This window comes from Betta splendens, chromosome 6, assembly GCF_900634795.4.
Source record: "Betta splendens chromosome 6, fBetSpl5.4, whole genome shotgun sequence".
NCBI lineage: Eukaryota > Metazoa > Chordata > Actinopteri > Anabantiformes > Osphronemidae > Betta > Betta splendens.
Genome location: NC_040886.2, coordinates 14,829,157 through 14,848,128, shown reverse-complemented (window position 1 = coordinate 14,848,128; position 18,972 = coordinate 14,829,157). Strand labels below are relative to the sequence as shown.

Sequence of the window (18,972 nt, the reverse complement as noted above, 5' to 3'; positions counted from 1 at the left end):
TATGTTTTTATTGCCCTTGTACAACTGTAAAAATTTTAAACCAAATATAAGCAAGAATCAATCGTGCCTGTTGTTATACGATAATAATAAAGAGGATCATAAATGAGAGGATTGTTTTCCTCCTGGGCTTCTTAATCCTCTGATTTGTGGTGCTGTGTTGCCATAATGATTAAAAGAATAAATCTCTCTGGTGAAAAATATCAAGTAATTTCTAATAAAGATAAAAGGAGTTTCACTGATGAACAGCAGGGCCTGGTGATTATGTGCACACATTCAGGCATCAGCAGCCTAATCTGCTTCTGCGTCTCTGTTGTACAGGACAGAACGTTTCTTTATTTTCTGCTGACCACACTTTCAAAGTACTTAATCTTAATAAATTGCCCAGCGATAAGTCTGTGCGTCAAGGAGACGGCATTATTCTCCTTTATCTGCTTTTCTTCCACTTCGCTCTAAATCGAAAATACACGAATGAGCCAGATCAAAATCTCTGAAGACATAATATTTTACCGAGCGAAGGCGCGGTCATCTTCGCGCTGGCGGCTCAGTACTTACACCGACTGAGTCATCGCATCCCGTTCAGATTTCAGATACCGTTTCTATTTGCTTCCTCTGTGATAAGACAACGTAGGAGTGCGGCCTACACGCTGCATCGCGTCCTTCTCGGACTGCTGATGTGGTTCGCCGCGTCCTCCACCGTCTGCCGCCGCTGTGTTTTCGTGCGTGTGAGCAGCCGGTCAAGAACTGTGTCAGAGCACCGTGTTTACGCTGGAGGGAAGCGCCATCCATCAGTGGACAGGGCTGTTACCCAGGTGTCTGATCGCAGCCGTGCTCAGTCATCTCATCTGGCCTTCCTCTCCTTTATGACAGGTAGCTCAGGGACACGGCCCTTTAAATTACCTTTTGCTGAACAAGAAAAAAAAAAAAAACACATTTACACACAGCAAATCACATATTTGAGTCAGAGGGAAAACATCCAGACGTGCCTGCAGCTTTACTTGTCTAAATCGAAATGTGCCACTAATGAAGCCAAGCACCTTGGAAATTGAGAAGAGGCTGTGTATCAGTCCAGATCTCTGTTGGAGTAATTAAGCTGCTGTGAGTACAACTTAGCACCGTAATATCTGCATGTTTCCTTCTGCCTAAAACGATCCTCTGATTAGAACCAGCTAATCTTCACATAATTAGGAAGCAAGACGGAGCAAGGTTCAGTGATGGGTTTTAATTACACACACTCTCAAAGAGTCTTTACACATGACCAACAGGAGAACAGTGGAATTATATTGATCTGCGTCCATTTACATCAGGTCCTCTGGGTGTGAACGACACATTACTCTGTAAACAGTACTCGACCGGGTCAGGCATGGAAATAAACACGCACGGTGCAAAACGCGGCAACACGCGGCAACACGCGATCCTTTTCAGCCAAGCATTGTCATTTCAACGTGGGCGCTTCAGTCACAAGCTGCAAAACTTCAACAACGGCGATAATACAGCAGAGCGGAGATTGAAATGCAGTAGCGATGCGTCAAGTTTTTGAGGAGAGGCATCAAAGAGACAGAGGGGAGACGGAGGACAGAGCAGAACATGTGCATCGCCAGTGGGGAATCCGTAAAAGCAAACAGACAATCGAACATGCACTGACAAAAGTGTCAACTGAAGACACTGGAGCTAAAATAACACATGCGTTATATCAGTAGGAAGCAGAGGCTCCTCCATGGGCAATTATAGGGTGTACATAGTAAACCATCATTATTCAATAGAGCTAAAAGATAACTATATTATATATTAGAATTAAATATCAGAGTAAATCTTCCATCTTATACTTTGCTGCAGGTTTTAGACGTTAGTGAGTAAAACATGTTGCATAAAACAAGGAGGTCTCATAAACTAAAACATAGAATTACACAGTTGACCAGTAGCTGCATTGTTAATGTGCAAATGTTTGATTATCCTCGAGACCATTTACAAAAAAAATGTTTTTCAGTCATTCCGTTACATTCCTGTTTTACAGCGTTGGCAGCTTAGATCAACAAACACAACATTAATGATAAAAATCCCCTTCAGGCATGTTTCTGTTCAAAAAAACAACACAGGATGGTGAGTTTACGCTGACTGAAATGACACTTGTGTAAAAGAACCACGTGGTTTAAAAAGTGCTCCCATTGTAAAAACATTTAGGACCGACCACAGGGCCTTTTTTTTTTTTTTTTTTTTACAAGCAATAGGTTTTAGAAACGATGCTTACTTGGTTTCCTACTAATTAAGTGAAAGGTGTAGGCTAAACATGTAGCTACAGTGAAGAGGTGGTGGGGTTAATGCACCTCTGTAGGCGGAGTCTGTTTCCAGTAGACCGCACCAGCTGTTAGCCTCGGTTTCCAGTCTAATCCTGAAATGTTGGCAGCATCCTTCACTTCAAACAGCCCCAATAACCACATCTTGAACGGCAAACACACAAATGTATCGTTAAAAGTGAAGCATGACTGAGGAGAAACTAGTGTTTGGCATGTTGGCCGCATCACCTTGTGCATTTAGACATACAGGTCAATAAGTTAGCAACTACGAGACCTTAATCACGGAAAAATGACACTCCAGGTAATTAAGAAGAAGGGGAAAGTTTCCGTTTGAGGTAAAAGTGGCTTATGCTGGATTTAGGACTTGGAGGGATACAGAGACAGACCGTTGTACATGTCGGCCTTGAACCTGAGCCACTCCGCCACCCTCTGGACGGAGCCCTTCTCCTGGGTGAGGATGCGGGCGACCTTCTGCAGCTTCTGCTCGTTCTTCTCCAGGTAGCGGGCGCCCTCGGCCTGCAGCATGTTGAGCTTCTCCTGCCGGTTCTCGTCCATGGAGATGTCCTCACTAATGTACGGGTTGAAGCGGAAATACGTGTCGGCGGGCAGAAAGGCGTCGAGCATGGTGTGAACCTCTGGAGGGAAGTGTGTAAAAAAAAACGAACAATCATAAACACATCATTAACTCTTTAATAGTTCACAGATGTGCAAATTCTGTGTTAAGAGTGAAAAGGGCATGGAAAAGTCAAGGCTTGTCTTATTCCTGAGAAAGAGTCACGTGTACGTGCCCAGGGCTCAAAGCGTGAGGTAATACAAAGTAAAAATATCTGGCTTGTCAGTTTTCAGCTGCTGTGTCTGAAACGCATACAAACAAGTAGAGGGTAAAAATAACAGTAAATATGCCTGAAGGATGCAGAAAGTTGCTCCCACAATAGTTTCACAGTTAAGGGGTCCAAACATGGATCCCATTAAAACAAGCTGCCTTTGAGGAAGCAAATAAAACAAGTAATCATGTTCTAGAATTAGAGTCGTTTGGGGACAATTATTCTGCATTCATAATGAATCAGCAGTAAACAAAGATGAATAGCTTGGTCAAGTGTCTTGTTACAAATACTAGATACTGTACACCTAAGACAGAGCAAGAAACTTACGAATGCGGGAACAGAATGGAAGCTTCCGAGAGACCGAAACAAAACAAAAAAATCTGTGATAAACATACTCGCTAATCTGCTCTTTCTAAAGGACAAAGCCCGTCGGAGAGCCGGGGGAAGGCTTAAATCCAAACACAGGAGGAACAAGTGCGGAGACGCATCTAGGTCACACGCTCCAGCACAGCAGCAGCAACAGGGAGGGGCCGAGCCACATTTAGGCCCAGCAGAGGTGCTGTGTCCAGAGGTGATAAGGAGACAAAAGAGGCCCGTCCAGCACAACGTCAGCCTGCGCTGCTCCATGATGACGCAGAGACATGGAGCACAGTTAATCCACCTCTACAATTTAATCTTCAGATGTTGACATAATTATGAAAATGTAGCTAGATCAGCGCTGCCAGCAGGTCACACTGGTCACACTGGTCCACATAGAGTAACCAGAGGACTCTCTGGCAACTTTCATCTTTTGACTGATGATGACATGATTTCTGGGTCCTTTCACCTGTCTGCCAGTGGATTTGTGGTTACAGTGTTACAAGTTGAACTGAATCAACAATATAACACACCTTTGGAGCAGTGGTGTAATGAATTACATGACACTAAAGAGTTCGCAGTCACTGTCTTACCCTCGGTGTCTGTGGCGCTGCTGATGACGTTTGTGATTTTAGTTTTGAGACTGGTGTAGGTGGCATTCGTTCGGCCCGGGGTTTCGAAGCGGCCGGTGCCCAGTGACACCACACACTCCAAGGGTGCGTTGGGCCACAAACACTTGGACTCATGGATAGCCAGCGCTGTGGGGTTGTTAATCAGCAGGCCTCCGTCCTGTGAAGGATTAAGAACAAGTGCTGCGTTAAAGGCTTTTATGAGCGGTTAATGGGAAACCAGTAAATTGACAATTGTAACTTAAAAACGCAACACAAATTTAAGCAATGAATGAATGAAGTCTAAAACAAAGAACACATGTGGTTTCGAAGCTACAAAGTAAAGACCGAAGCTGTGTGGTTTTTATTCCTCTTTTCTCTCACAATCAGATTGGCTTTGATATCGAACAACTGCCTAGAAGTGCTCCTTCTTTGGATCTATAGTGTACCCAAGGCAATGGGGGAGTAACTGGAGAGGCTGTGGGGTCTGTTAAATAGGCATGAGGGTGAGGGGCCGCGGGCTGGCAGCAGGATCAAACACAGCGGGGCCAGCGCTCATTAAAGACACCAGGCTGGTGGGTGGGAGCCGCGGGGCCCCTGGTGTCTGGGGACACGCAGAGGGGAAGAGTGCTTGTTTATGGGACTATTTGTATGTGCATGTTTGATCCCAGGCTCGCGCCTGCTTACAGTCAGCGCGTTTAATAACGATGGTACAAGTTCCTGACAGCATTTGTCAAGTTAAGGATTGAAGAGAAGAGAGGAGGGAACTTCATATTTCCTGCATTAGTTTCCCAGGCAGCACTGTTAAGACTCCAACTAAACGTTATATCTTGGATTCACCATCGACTGTATGAATATTTTAAAACCTGTACCGCAAAATGTAAAATTGATTGTGGTCCATTTCACAAACAAATCATCAACAAAAATACTGTTAATCACAGCCCATACTTTCTGTATACTTTCTAATAGTTGTTATATTGAAGTGTAACTTGACAATCAAAACATAGTGATGAAAATTATAGAGGAAGCATCTTTAATTGGTGGAAGTGATCTGTTATGATAATGTACGAAGTGAATTATTTAAAAGCCTTATACTGGAGGTTAGGTATTAACAGATAGAGCAGACATCTCGCTGCCGGAGATGGAAGAGACAAAAAGAGGGTTTCACTCTGCTACAGAGCAGAAGTGCTGATGCGGTCGTTTGTCCAAGGCGAGTCATTATGCACCAGTAGGGCGTCTGGCAAACTGAGAAATGAATCACAGAAGAGGCCGTAAATGCCTGCATTGGAGCTGTTCCTAATGGAGACTTAGAGGAGACTTGCTCTGCAGTGAGCACCAGACGAACCCAGCTGGAAACAAAACAACTAAGCAGTTTTTTGTTTTTTTTTTATCAGTCACGCCACTGAAAGAGGCTCCGTTTTCTGAACTCAGCGGCAATTATGGCGGCGGTCTGGGTCCAGTTATGGGTTCTTTGTGCTGATAGCTGGAGGCAAGTTACCCAGGCAGTGACCAGCCAGGCACACAGAACCAGGCGTGTAACACTAGGAGCCAAGCACACAATGCGTCTGTGAGTCCCAGAGCTGAATGCTTCAACTTGTCTCCGTTTTAGTGCACCTGCCGGAGCGACTCAGAGCTGGTGAGCAGAGTCCATGCCTTTAAGGAGTTGAGAATAGACAAACGTCAGAGATGGGTAGGGTATGAAGTTCCACATAAGGAGAGTGTGAAGTCTGGCTTCTCACGGAGGTGTCCGCCGTTGGCCCAACGCCACATTCTCACACAAGAGCCTTATTGGATCAGCAGTCACGTTAGAGACAATGATTGACTTAGGCCAAACTGCAAATGAGCTTTCCATAGAAAAAACAGCCAAACTCAAGCTGTCTGTCAAACAAACAGCACGACTCGAGCCAAAGGTCATTTCCATTTGTAAGGATTTCGAGCTGTAATGCTGCCTGTATATACAATGACCTGATCCCACAGAAAACCGCGCAGTCGGTCAACAAATAAATGTCCTCCGTGGGTGCACCCTGTCAATCAAGAGCGTCTAGAGGCTGTCTGACCCCAGACGCTGAGAGGAAGCAAAATCTGGAAATGCCAACGTTGAATGCTGGCTTCCTGAAAGTCTAAGAGATTTCCTTCGACGGCGTCCTTTGATGCCGATGGAGACTGTTGCTGACACCCCAGAGGATCACAGCTCGGCTGGCCTCCGTTCGGCCCTCCAGGGTCTAAAGGCTGATTTTGAATCAGCCATTATCAGTCTTATTTCTTCTGCACACAAACAAAAGCAGGTTCTCAACTAATTAGGCCTCCTGACACCTATGGGAGCCGCCTGAACTCCTTCAGCCAATTAAAATAAAACATTTAAAAAAAAAACGTTTTTGTGGAATGAAACTACTCCGATGACATAGACTATGATAAATAAACAAAATGAAGACTTGCACAATTTATGGCTCTATTTGAAATGTTTCCACTGCCATTAACTTTTGGGAGCTTATCGTCATTGTGCCAGTTTAAGCTGTCTTAGAGGGGGAGTGCTGATTTGAATAGGAAAGAGGTGCTATCTTCAGGATCAGTAAAAGTCATTTCACGCTCGGGTGTATGTCGGCTCACATTAGCTGGGACAGCAAACTTCATCCTCTTCATACAGCCACTGTGCCTCTGCGTCTCTCCCGCTCTCTAACCCAGGGGAAGACCTCAACGTTGGCCTGCGTGAGGGTCACACTGAGTGGCTGCAACACGGCAGAGAACAGAGTGCGTGCTCAAATCTAATTAAGGTGAGGCTTTGGAATTCATATCACGGCCCCCGATGAGCAGCTGCTGTCATTACGATGTCTTCTTTGACAAGGCTAAACACTGAGGCAGGAAACTCTGTCATGATTTATTAGGACGTCGCTCAGTGAAGAATCAGGGGCTCACTCGTTTCCTCAAGCCTGTCACAATAACCAGTTATCCACATATTGGCACATCATTGGTCAAAGTACATAATTAGGATGCCATTAAAATAAAGTCGATCGCGTCCCAACACTTTGCATAAATCTTAAATTCATTCACAGTGTCGCCACCTAAGAACAGTAAATCTTCTCATTAAGTGGAATGAGCAGCATCCGGTGCACGTAAATGCTACTGTTACCATCCACAGGAATGTGAGTGACACGAGGATTCAACGGCAGTATCACTCTTAAGTGGCAACAAGGTCAAGGCAGGGGTCTTCACGCCACATTGTGTGATTACGTCGAACCGTTCTGCTCCTCGCCTTTTTGCTTTATTGGCCCCAAAGGTCATATTGAGGTTCAAGTCATCTTCCCAGGCTGTCGATAGAGGAGGGGCCCGACTCTGCCCCAGGCGGGCCGAGCAACTGAGATCTACTGCACACAGTTACCTTTCTCCCCACACATGTACAGCCAGTATTGAATAAAAGAGCCATGTCTGCCAGCTGCAGCCCTTCAGATTACACCGTGACAACTGGTACAGTGATATAAATGAGCACTGAAACCCCTCATTCATATTTACTTGAGGCTGCACACTCTCTTGAGGCTTTATGTAGATATTTGACAACTTCATATTAGAAAGCATAATGTTACTGTCCATCACAATAAACCATCTACTGGACAATTTGTGGCTAATTTCCCTGCTGTGCTGGAGGAGAGGTGGCTGAACATGCACTTGCATACCAATACCCTGTATTGCAAGGTGTAGAGGCGCGACTCATTCTAAGAAGTCTCTGCTGGTGTGCTATGAAACGGCAAAGCGGCTGGAGATGGAGGAAGATTTGGGAAAGCTTCCGCGCAGCAGTCAGTCAACATAATCAGTGGGCCGACCTAATCCCCAAACAAGTATGCCGGCGCAATCATGCGTTTGTGCGTGTGTGTGAAAACGTGTACGACAGAACAAAGAGTCGTCAATGAGGAAGCCGCGCAAATGTGACAATGAGAAATCTGTGTGTGTGTTTGAGTGATTATACTCAAGGGACAGGATCCTTAGTCTGTCTGCAGTCGGGCTCCATCCTCCTGCAGTGGAGCTTAAAGGGGAGGATGAAGTGGTTAAAGGCTCTGACTTATCCTGTGTATTGCTTCCCGGGGCCTCCAACATAACATCTAGTGCCCTTTATGACGTAAAAAGAGAAAAGGATCGTCTGACAAGTTGGCATCTGTAGAACAGCACTTTTGAAATGACACAGTAATTATGAGACCTTCACAAAAAATCTAACTGTTTTAGCTCAAGCTGCCACATTAAATGACTTCTTAGCCTCATTTATGACTCATTCCCTCTGTCATTCATCAGTGACAAAACCATATGGCACTGCTGATGTGACCTTCCCCTTTCTGGCTGTTTGAAGACTTCCTCCCAAAGAGTGGTGGCTTCTTTGAGACCCTAAGAGCTCACACTGGGGGTGTCGGTCCACGGATCCCACCATCAGTGGTGGCAGAGATGGGCGCTTCAGGAGATGCTATGGCAACAAGGCAGACAAAAAACTGGGCACTCTTCACGTGACCTGGCATTGATTGAAAATATACGTCCACAACCTTTGTAATAACTAGACCTTTAACCGGGAACATGCACTTCCCTTCTGCCCTGATCTGCTCCGTTTTCCACTCTTTTCCTACCAACCAAGGCATCCTCTCAAAGGCTATGGCTTCAAGTCAGAGGCTTTGATAATACTATAGCTGCTCTGCTTCAAAGGTCTTGCTCCAAGATTCAATTCCCCCAAACGTAGCCATTCCGACTCTAAACCTCTGTCTCTGTCAGATTCCTGCGCCGGTAAGAATCACAGAAACATCAATGAACAATCACAACTTTCTTGGAGCGCTGCTTGAGAATTCTGGCATTCGCTCAGCACACGGCGTTGCAGCGCAGCATACAAAAGGGTGACTGTGTGATTCAACTAAGTGGAAAACTCTGTGGGTGTTTGTGGAAAAGAGCAAGATGACCAACTCTGCTGAGAATCCTGACATCACACAGACAGCATGTCATGCTTACGCGCAGAAGCCAGTGTTCACATTCTTCAGGATGCAGGGCTTCCAAAACTGGCCAGCGTTTGGAGGCTCGATGCATCATGTTAGAAAAAACGTCATAATAGAAACTGCTGCTTAACGTCATCCTACAGTAGATCATCAGCACAGAAAGTTAAGGCAGCTCCTGAGTATGTGCCATTAAGGCATTTAATGTCTGTGCACCTTCATTAAAAAAATGTTTATAGCTTAGTTATTTTTTTAAAAACAGAAGCTTAGAGAAGTCAGTCACGGAGGCTCATCCTACTCAAAGCTAAACTCAGCAACAGAATAAAAACAGTGCTTGATACTACGTCAGAACTTCCTTCACTCTTTCACTTGTGGATTTTGTTTGACAGCTGTGTAATGAAAAAGAAACACTTTTTCTAACTGAATTCATGTCAAATGAATTAAATACAGTATATGAATCTGTGATGGTGACTCATTTTATCACAGCAGGAGGTTTCCTGCCGGCAGCTAACTAACAGTGTTTAGAATCGCACTCCCATAATTAGACTGTCAGTCCTTTTCGTCTTAACAAGGCAGATGTAGCGGTTACACAGCGGCGCGTGACTGAGGAGCAGCGCTGGGCTAATTTATTCATTTGAGAGTAGCGTGAGACCTGCTACACATAGGCTGGGCAAATCTCACACCACAGGTGGGTTTTCATCATCCAGTCTCTTTCATTCTCTTCTGCTGCACACCCCCATTCACCTTCACAGGAAATAGCTTCCAATTAAGCGCGAGGGAGCAGCCCACGTGAGATTTCCTTCTATACAAACACGTGTGCCGCTACGAATCTATATTGTGTTTGTCAATTTTCTCACCATATCTGTCTTTTGAATCTTAATTTAACAATCTCTTGACATACACTATGTGACAGGTCAAATACTACTTAAGCTGAATACACAACCAAGAGTAGAACATATATGTCCTGCTGTGTGATTTCTTGCCTTGATTTTTGCACCACGTATTTTACTGACATGGAATAAGCCCTTACTTTAAGGATGAGGCGAACGTTGAAGCTATGCATATTGATCAGTAAAAACACGCCTGGCAGTTTGTTATATTACTGATGGCTAATGCATACCTGTTTAGTGAAGATGGATTTAAGAGTGTCTCACTGCAGCGCTAACCCTCACTCTCCTGTCAAAATGTAACTGACTGGAAATAAACACCGACAGCGAGGAAATGGAGTTCATCCCCACTGCTTGCTGCGCAGAGGATTTTTCTCATTAGGCTTCCCAAAATCCTTCAAACCATCCACAGTCAATACAAACTGTCCAGCATTTGAATCCAGCAGACCAATAAGACACTGTACTAGAGTGGCAGAGGACTTCAGTTAACTTGTAAGGTCGAGGCGAGTAAATATATTGTACGACTGAAACTGAATATAGGGAGGAAAGTAAAAATAAACCTAGTAGTAGTGACCAAGCAAAGGTTTCCAAACACTATAAAGCATTTAATGCTCTGTTACTGTTGTCAATGGGACTGACCTGGTGGACGTCATTCCCCAAGGTGAACTCCTGGAAATACCCAGGTGCTGCTGATGAGGCTCGGATGGCCTCCCAGAGCTGGTGCTGGCATCCTCCCAGGTAGTGTGAGCGCACCCCGGGCAGCAGGTTGTAGTTCCTGAACACGTATGCCCTCAGAGGGGTGCCCCTGTTGACGACGGTGCTCACTGCTGCCACCTATACGTAAAAGAAACGAAAGACCACTTCACTTTGTTCTAGGTGCTTTTTAAATTCACAACTCATTATTCACATATGGCTTTAGAGTAGATTTCCCTTCTACTTGTCTTGCAGAAACACACAAGATTGAGATAAAGAAAGGAGCTGTCTTTGCAATGTTTCTGTGGAGAAGATGAGGAAAAGGCTCACTGTTCAGAGCTAGATCAGAACAGGAGGGAGGAAATAGTCAGTCTGCTAAAGCTCACCTTGGGGCATTCACGGTTTCTTGAAGTTTCCACCAGAAGGTGAGAGCCCATTTTCTCTCTGTTGATGGAAGAAGCGCGCAATGCTATTATCTGGCTTGGTGAATTTTGGTGAATAATCACATTTCTTAAAACATCTGCAAGCTTTACAAATTATCCTGCATACTGTATATGCTAATAACCATCAGCACTAAGTGTGTCAAACTGTTTCAGTTTAGTAATATTTTCATCCAGTACCCTCTACCATTCCCGATTCCCAACAATAAAACTATGAGACTGACTTGAGGATGTTCTCCCAGGCTTCACTGTCATAAAAAGCATGACTCCAGCTCATCTTGACGGTGCCAACAATAACGTTCTGCTTAAAAACATCTGAGCCCAGCTTCCGGTAAAGATCGTCACATTCTTGCACAGGGATTTGGAACACTCCTAGCATGAACCCTAGAATAGCACCTAGAAAAAGGAAAACGATTCAAGGAGGTAATTGAGCAGGATTATTTTAGCATAAGCAGGTGATGTAAATCTGGCCATTACTCTCAAGGTGTGGAATTCATGTGAAGATAACTGGATTATCAGATGAGATAAACATGATCCTTGAATGATTCCTTCATAAGCAGTTAATGGGATTAAATGACTATTACACTCTGGGCAAATTCTTCTAAACAACGTTGTCTTTCTGATTAAGACTCCCCAACAGGATTAAAAAGGCACATCAGAACTGTGAGGACAGACATAGGGTACATAAATAATGCGAGAGTTCAGAGCAACAAGATGTGGCCCAGGTTTTAAATGAGTGAATTACATGTTACTATATCTTAAAATTAGGTACCCTCAACTGATGGAGATTAAGAATTATAGTACAAAACTCACATGTCCAATGTTCTCAAAAAAATAATATGCAGTTTTTTTTATGTTCTGCAGAAACAAACTGAATCATGGAAGTAGTCAGACGGGCTACAGCACCCTCTAGTGTAAATGCATGAAACTACTTGAAAATCCTGAAAACAAAATAATTCCATCCTTTGCAATATTGTAATTCCATGAACTACTTAAACAAATTTTACCTAATTTCATTTGGCCTATATCATTTAGCAGCAAGCGACGGTTAGCAACAGTGTTAATGATGAGAAAAATGTAGGTCAGAACAAGAGCAGAGCAACAAATGGGTCAGCGTGTGATCAGTGCTGCCAGGCTACTCTTATAATCCACACACAGAAGTAGGGCAAGAGGACAACCCACCTGTGCTGACACCACAAATATAATCAAACAGTTTGTAAATGGGTTTGCCGGTCAGGGCTTCCAGCTTCCGTAACGACTGAAGTGCAAGAATTCCTCTGAAAGCACAAGCACAGACAAATACGGTTAAAACTACAACTCATAAAGTAGCTTTAAAGTATGACAGCTGACATGTGAATGGATTTAAAATATCTGATTTAGTGAGCTACTCCAAGAAAACAAAGAAAGCAAGGAAACGTACCTCAAACCTCCTCCATCTATTGAAAGGATCCGTATACCACGGCCCCTAACAGGTTTATGGTAGCCCACCAAAGCCAGGGCTTCTCTGACTGCTGCCCTCAAGCCTGGGTCACTGGCCTGCTTCAGCCGCAGTAGGCAAGGGATAACTTTTTCCTGACGATTGTATAAACACACCACGGCAGTTAGACGTGATTACGATGTGGTGAGATGTATTTACTTATGCAGTGAGAATGTGGAGGTGCAAAAGAGAAATGTACAAGCAGTCTCTCTGCTGAATTTAGAACAGCCTCCAAAGAAAAGTCAACTTTTCAAGTAACACTGTCTGATTTTCACAGAATAAATCACTCTTACACTAATAAGAGTGGCCTTGGATAAAGGAGAGTAGTGCTGGATAAGCTGTCATCACATATAAAGCTGAGACAAAGGTAAGACTGCTGTATATGGTCTAGATAAAGTTCACTGGGTTTGTCAATGAACACAGCAGCATGTGACCTGCTGCCACTGGTGAAAAATCTGCAGCATGTTTTCCCTGACATAAAATAATTCAGAAAGAAAAGCATAGAGCGATTGTCTACTTTATAAACATTATGATCACATTATGTCAGATATACTACTGTAATGTATGCATAATAGAGATGCTGCTATAAACGCTGCCCTGAGCCAAGTCAAAAACAGCTGACATAAGAGCCAATGCTTTTAAAATGCTAAGCAGCATCAGATACATTACTGATGAAGGACGAAAACGTTCTGGATAAAAAAAGAGATTTTTAATAAAAGAGCCTGTTTAGATTCATCACCTTCACTGCAACACCACGGGTCTCAGGGAATTCTAGCAGATGGTAGCTGAGATCCTCCACTCTACTGATGTAGACCCTTACATCTGATGCCCGGTGTAAAGCCTGGACAAGAGCCCGGGTGCGATTGTCCACACTCACCCTGGCAATGATCTATGGGATGAAAATGGCAACAAAGTGCAACCCAATAAGATCTTGCTTCGAGTCTTAGTTAGAACCCACAAATGTTTATGGCCAGAAACTATGCAAAATAAAATATGAAAATACCAATAGAAATAGGAATCACATTTAGTCTAGTAGAGATTTCTTATTAAAAAGTACATTAAAACTGATGTAGTGGTGTATTCAAAACGGTTTATAGACATACCTTTTCCCTTTGAAGAAGTAGTTTCTTGGCTTTCTCATCTGCAGCCTTCTGTTCTTTACTAATTGTGGCCTCACCCTGTTTTACTGAAACATCTTCGGGCTTTTTTTCCTCTGCAATAGCACTTTTTGACTCCCCTGTTCTAAACTTGGGTACCAAGGGAGCAATGTAGTTTCCCACAAATGCTTGTACGGTTGGAGCAGAGTAAGACAGGTAGTGTCCTAAACCCTTTTTAGAGAGGGGGGGGTTCTCTGTAGCTGCTGAGCCTGTTTTCCCAGAAACTGACACAAGGTCACTACTTTGTTGACCCTGAGAAGAAGCAGAACTTGTGTCAACATTATCCACTTTTTTGCCCTGAGTCGTTGCACTGGTGCCAAAGTAAGAGTTGATGTGATGGGAAAGATAGTTGTAGGTTTCATCCAGGTTGACAGAAAAGTTGCTGGGATGGAAAAGGTCAGTGGGTGGTAAGGATGCCAAGCTCTTGTTTTCAGGATCATTGTGTAAAGATTTACACTCTTCTTCCTTTGTGGCACAACTGGCTTCGACAGCAGGGGCAACATTCATAAGCCCTTTATCCTTATGTTCGTGCACAATTACATTTGTAGAAGTGGTTGCTTCTTGGGTAGAACTCTGAGGATGAGAAATGGTGGCGCTTGCATCAAACATAGCACCAGGACTGGGAAGAGAAGGGGTAGCAGCAGATGTTTTGGTTGGAGTCGATGTAGAAGCAGGCACAGCATTACTGGTGGCGATTGTACTCTCCTCAGCTTTTGAATTGGACTTGAAATCACCGTTTTTTCTCCCTTTTAGAACATTAGGCTTGAGTCTGGCAATTTTGGAGAGAAGTTCTGTGTGTGTCCCACTCACAGCTTTAGAAACTGAGTCTAGAGTGTTCCTGACCCGCGACATGTGTTGGCTCAAACCAGCAGACCAACTTGAAGCTGAAGTTTTCAAATAAATGGGACTGGTGTGGAGTCCAAGTCTCTGTCTAATTTGGTTTGCTTTAAAAAGCCATCCTCTACGACTCCTGCTCTTCGGGTGGTGGATGTGCTTCCAGCTGACACAGGCAACCGTGTAGAAAACAGGCTGTTGAACATGAAGCCTACAGTGAGAAGTACCACACAATAAAAATGAAGGCGCTGATTTGCGAGCATGGGTTTGCCACAGAATAAATGCTCTCAATTTCACCCAGGTATGTGCAGCCCATCTGTTACTCATTCTTTCTGGTCACACGAGGAGATTTCTTCCACAAGAAATATTAGATCTATGCAATCCCTTTTCAATAACCTGGCAATGAATAACAGAAAAAGTGATGAACGAATGGAAACAAAAGAGTGAACATGTCATGTGAAATGACGAAATGAAAAACGATACAAATGTGTGTTTTCACTTCTCAAGTAAAGCCCTTAACAGCTTAATGAAAAAAAACACTAATAATTCAACGTTAGCTAAACGAGCTGCGCTAACCTACAGTACATAGTGCAGTACAGTTGCACATCGAGCTAACTCGCTAAGTGTAATATAGGCCGTGCAAGATAAAAAAAACGCCATACCAGTTATTTTAAAGCGTCGTTTCATAAAAGCCAGGAAACATGTAAACACATGTTTGCGTCGTCACCCTCGACAAAATTAAGATAAAACTGTAAGAACGTATTTAACGCGAAGGGTCGAGGAGACACTTTATATCCAAAATGACGTCAGACCAGAGAAAAACAATAAACACGTGATATTCTATATGCGCTGTGATTGGCGTAGCCTCTTTTTCTTTTGTGGTTTTGAAGTTGCGTTGACTTTTCAATGACTATTACTGCGCCCCTACTGGACAAAACTAACTTAGTAGAGCAGTTGTTGGGTGACTTGCGGCCAACATAGTTTGATATCATAAACTACTAAAATAAAAATCATCTAGGTTATTAAATTTAAAACATTAAAAAGACATACATTTATTCGGATTAATTTCGCTCCTTCTTGTGTTATTTTTTTGCCGAAATGTTTACCAGAAGGGTTGTGACTTTTAGGTAAAAATGCTCTCACTACTGTAGTCGCCTTTTTGTTATAAAGAAAATCATTACTGTTTCATGACGGCAATTTTGTAACATTGAACTGTCCAATAAGTGGCAGCAGTGCGCTGGTAAGACAGTCGGTTGACTGCCGTTAAACCGAGGAAGAAGAATGGCTTATTCAAACGAAGAAGAACCGACGCCGTTGCTAACAACTGTTTAGCTTTACTGACATTTTCTTACCTCAGCTCATCACTGTCATGTTTAGTACTGGAATACCTAGTACGTAGGCTTTGTGTAGGCAATGTAAACAGCACCCTCGTGCAGCATAAAGGTAGGTGATGTGAAACTTAAATAAGTGACAGCGTATAGACTTGTTAGCCACCGTCGGCTAACGTCAGGCGTAACCATGGGAAATATCTGTTAGTGATGACACTTTGTGGGAAAAATAAATATATTACGCAATATCAGTCTTTCTTGTTATCTATCAAATATTTTAATTAGAGTTAACGTTTGGTGGCAGTTTGCCCTTCTGTCAAAACTAACGGAACACCAAAGTTAATTAAAAAGTAATCACTTTAAGTGTGTTCTCTCACTTTTCCTCCCCTCGTGTTTCGTAACACGTGGTCGCTCACATTCTTTACAGTAGGTTTACATTATTATACAATGTTCTATTTATGTAGCATCCATTTCTTAGCGCCCGATTTCTCACTCAAATGAAAGTTAAAGGACTAAATGGACTAAAAGTCAACAACTACACCTTATAGAAGCTTTCTGTTAATGAAGACAATAAAGTGTGTTTTTTAGGGCACTGCACTTGCAAGTGGGTTTCATTATCATATGTATCACTTAAAATTGTTTATAAATGATTACATTTTCAATTATTAATATTTTATTTCAACAAAATGCACTAATGTACAAGATGTCATAACACCACCTAACACGTCTGTGCTTTCTGGCATTTGTCACAACTTAAACGTTTCTTTGTCTTAAACACAGGGAACAGAACAGACATGGCAACTGCCCTGTCTGCTGTAACATATGCATTGTGCATCCTTATGATAACAGAGCTGATACTTGCCAAGAAGGACTACTATGATATACTGGGTGTGCCTAAAGATGCCACTGAGAGACAAATAAAAAAGGCTTTTCACAAGCTTGCAATGAAATATCACCCTGATAAGAACAGGAGCCCAGATGCTGAAGTTAAATTCAGGGGAATTGCTGAAGGTAGGGTTGGATTTTTTTTAGTTAAGATGTAATGGTTTGTTGTATTGATTGTTTGTCTGTGAAAATAATTATTCATGGTATGTATTGCAACACTAATTATAATGTTGGGTCAAATGGCTTTTGTTCCTTAAAACTGACATTTATGTCAATTATCGCATTGTCTAATTATACTGTCATAGACATGCCACTACATATGTGAGTTTGCATTTCATTGTGCTATTATACATACACTGACCTGAGAGGACTCGCTATGCATTTGCAAATACTGAATCACGTGTCTCTTTTTCATGCTCAGCTTATGAAACGTTGTCAGATGAAACCAGAAGAAAAGAATATGACCAGCTTGGTGACAACTTTGAATTCTTCACTGGTGACGCACAAGGCAGGCATAGACAGACAGTTCACCAACCATTCAACTTCAACTTTAATGACATATTCAAAGACTTTGACATCTACAGCCAGAATAGACATGCCCGTCAACGAAGGCACTTTGATGAACACTCCAGGTCCCACAGGGACTCTCATAGCAGACATAAGAGACACTTTCAAGGATGTTTTGGAGGACGTGCCTTCGATGACATGTTTGACGATGTAGAGAAAATGTTTACTTTTGATAGACACACCAAACAGACTGAAAACAGCTTTCATGGTGCATCAAAGCAACACTGTAGAACAGTGACACAGCGCAGAGGAAATATGGTAACAACATATACAGACTGCACCACGTCTTAGGATCCAAAATAAAATAACTCACTTAAAATTGCCTTAAAAAGAGAAAATACAAATGTATTAGGTAATCTGAGACTGTTTGATTCATATGCTGTTAAAATGACCAATGAAAGTGACAGCTGACTCGAAGAAAATAGAAGCACTGAATAACCTTCGTTATCTTGGGTTAAAATTTCAATAAGCTATGTTTTGTTCAAGCTATTTCCTGTTTGCTCAAGGATTTGTAAATAACTAGTGGTATTTTGTCAGTATTTTTCAGGCACCTTCATTTGATGTTGAATGTGAAAGCAGGAGTATTTTACAGTTTTGAAAAATAAAACTCTTATTTTAACAGAAGTACACCCTGCATCAGTTCACCAGCATTTCCCCCACACACACACTTTCTTTTTAGCTTGTTTCGATGGGTGTTGCCATTGTAAGTCTTGATTCACAACTAAAGGCAGAAACAATAGCTGCTGGCTGAGGTTTGCCTATGGTTGTCAAATGGATAGCAACGTCAACAAAAACCCAGGACCCTGCACATGTTGCAAATATTTCAATATGTGTGCTATACACACATAGGTGACTTAGGAGGAGAAGAATTTAATTAGGAGAGAAGTACATTTGAATATAGGCATTTTAATACCTGCAATGAATGTTTGTATGAAGCTTATAATGTTCTGTTTTCAAGACAGTGTCAGACTTTTAGACTTAAAGTTTAAAATCGTTTTGTGGGCAAACTGTACAGAATTGGATTATATTGACAATATAATAATCAAACTATATAACTGCAGCTTCAGCTAACCGATATCAAACGCTGTACAGATAATAGTCATCTGGTGTAGTCACCAGAGGCTGTAATTTCAAATTACAAAAAGTTTCTTTACAGGTGACATCTTGCAGTGTAAAATGTTCTGTACATGTTTTGAATTGAGATGAAGTGTAGGAATACTGTACCACCAAACAAACAAAGTAACCTGTAGACTAGTACTTAGCAAGTTACTGATTCTGCTGATGGCTACTCACCATGTTCTTGACTTTCTTGATAAAAGCTTGAGCACATTTCTGTATGTAGTAGAAATGTCACTTTCACATGTTGTCTGTTACCTCAGTTCTGTAAACCAGTTAGTGATGCTCTCCTTTCACATTGTGCTGTGCAATATTTATCTTTGAGTAGCACTTTACATTTTGAATACTTTTCCAGATATGTGTGTAGGGTTTAAAGAATGTGTTTGCAAAAAATAAATGTGGGAATAAAACAAAATTGGCTTTTGTTTATTTGAATTGCAAGTGTAAGTGACCAAGAAAACAATTGAAATTCTGATGTTTTTTGCTTGTATTCCACCTCTTTCAGACTAAGATGACCAGATTCAGTTCAGGTAATTCCATATCCCACTGAGCA

General features: G+C 42.4%; 2 protein-coding genes across 5 annotated transcripts; one reads left to right on the top strand and one right to left on the bottom strand.

Moving 5' to 3' along the window:
- Positions 1 to 1,199: 1,199 nt before the first annotated feature.
- LOC114857414 (calcium-independent phospholipase A2-gamma-like) lies at positions 1,200 to 15,346 on the bottom strand. 4 transcript variants are annotated; one of them, XM_029153877.3, is made up of 10 exons: positions 15,186 to 15,346; positions 13,636 to 14,919; positions 13,272 to 13,421; positions 12,476 to 12,627; positions 12,238 to 12,332; positions 11,280 to 11,451; positions 11,002 to 11,059; positions 10,562 to 10,756; positions 4,066 to 4,261; positions 1,200 to 2,926 (listed from the first exon to the last, which is right to left on the bottom strand). In XM_029153877.3, the coding sequence occupies exons 2-10, from the start codon at positions 14,848 to 14,850 to the stop codon at positions 2,649 to 2,651; spliced, it is 2,511 nt and encodes an 836-aa protein (XP_029009710.1). In that variant the 5' UTR covers positions 14,851 to 14,919; positions 15,186 to 15,346; the 3' UTR covers positions 1,200 to 2,648. The 4 variants fall into 4 exon arrangements, with proteins under 4 accessions (XP_029009710.1, XP_029009711.1, XP_029009712.1 ...); XM_029153878.3 differs by having other exon boundaries at positions 13,636 to 14,734; XM_029153879.3 differs by having other exon boundaries at positions 13,636 to 14,718.
- Positions 15,347 to 15,779: 433 nt separating this feature from the next.
- dnajb9a (DnaJ heat shock protein family (Hsp40) member B9a) lies at positions 15,780 to 18,834 on the top strand. Its single transcript, XM_029154761.3, has 3 exons — positions 15,780 to 15,966; positions 16,632 to 16,862; positions 17,158 to 18,834. Exons 2-3 carry the CDS (start codon positions 16,646 to 16,648, stop codon positions 17,592 to 17,594), a joined length of 654 nt encoding a protein of 217 aa, XP_029010594.1. The 5' UTR covers positions 15,780 to 15,966; positions 16,632 to 16,645; the 3' UTR covers positions 17,595 to 18,834.
- Positions 18,835 to 18,972: the final 138 nt, after the last annotated feature.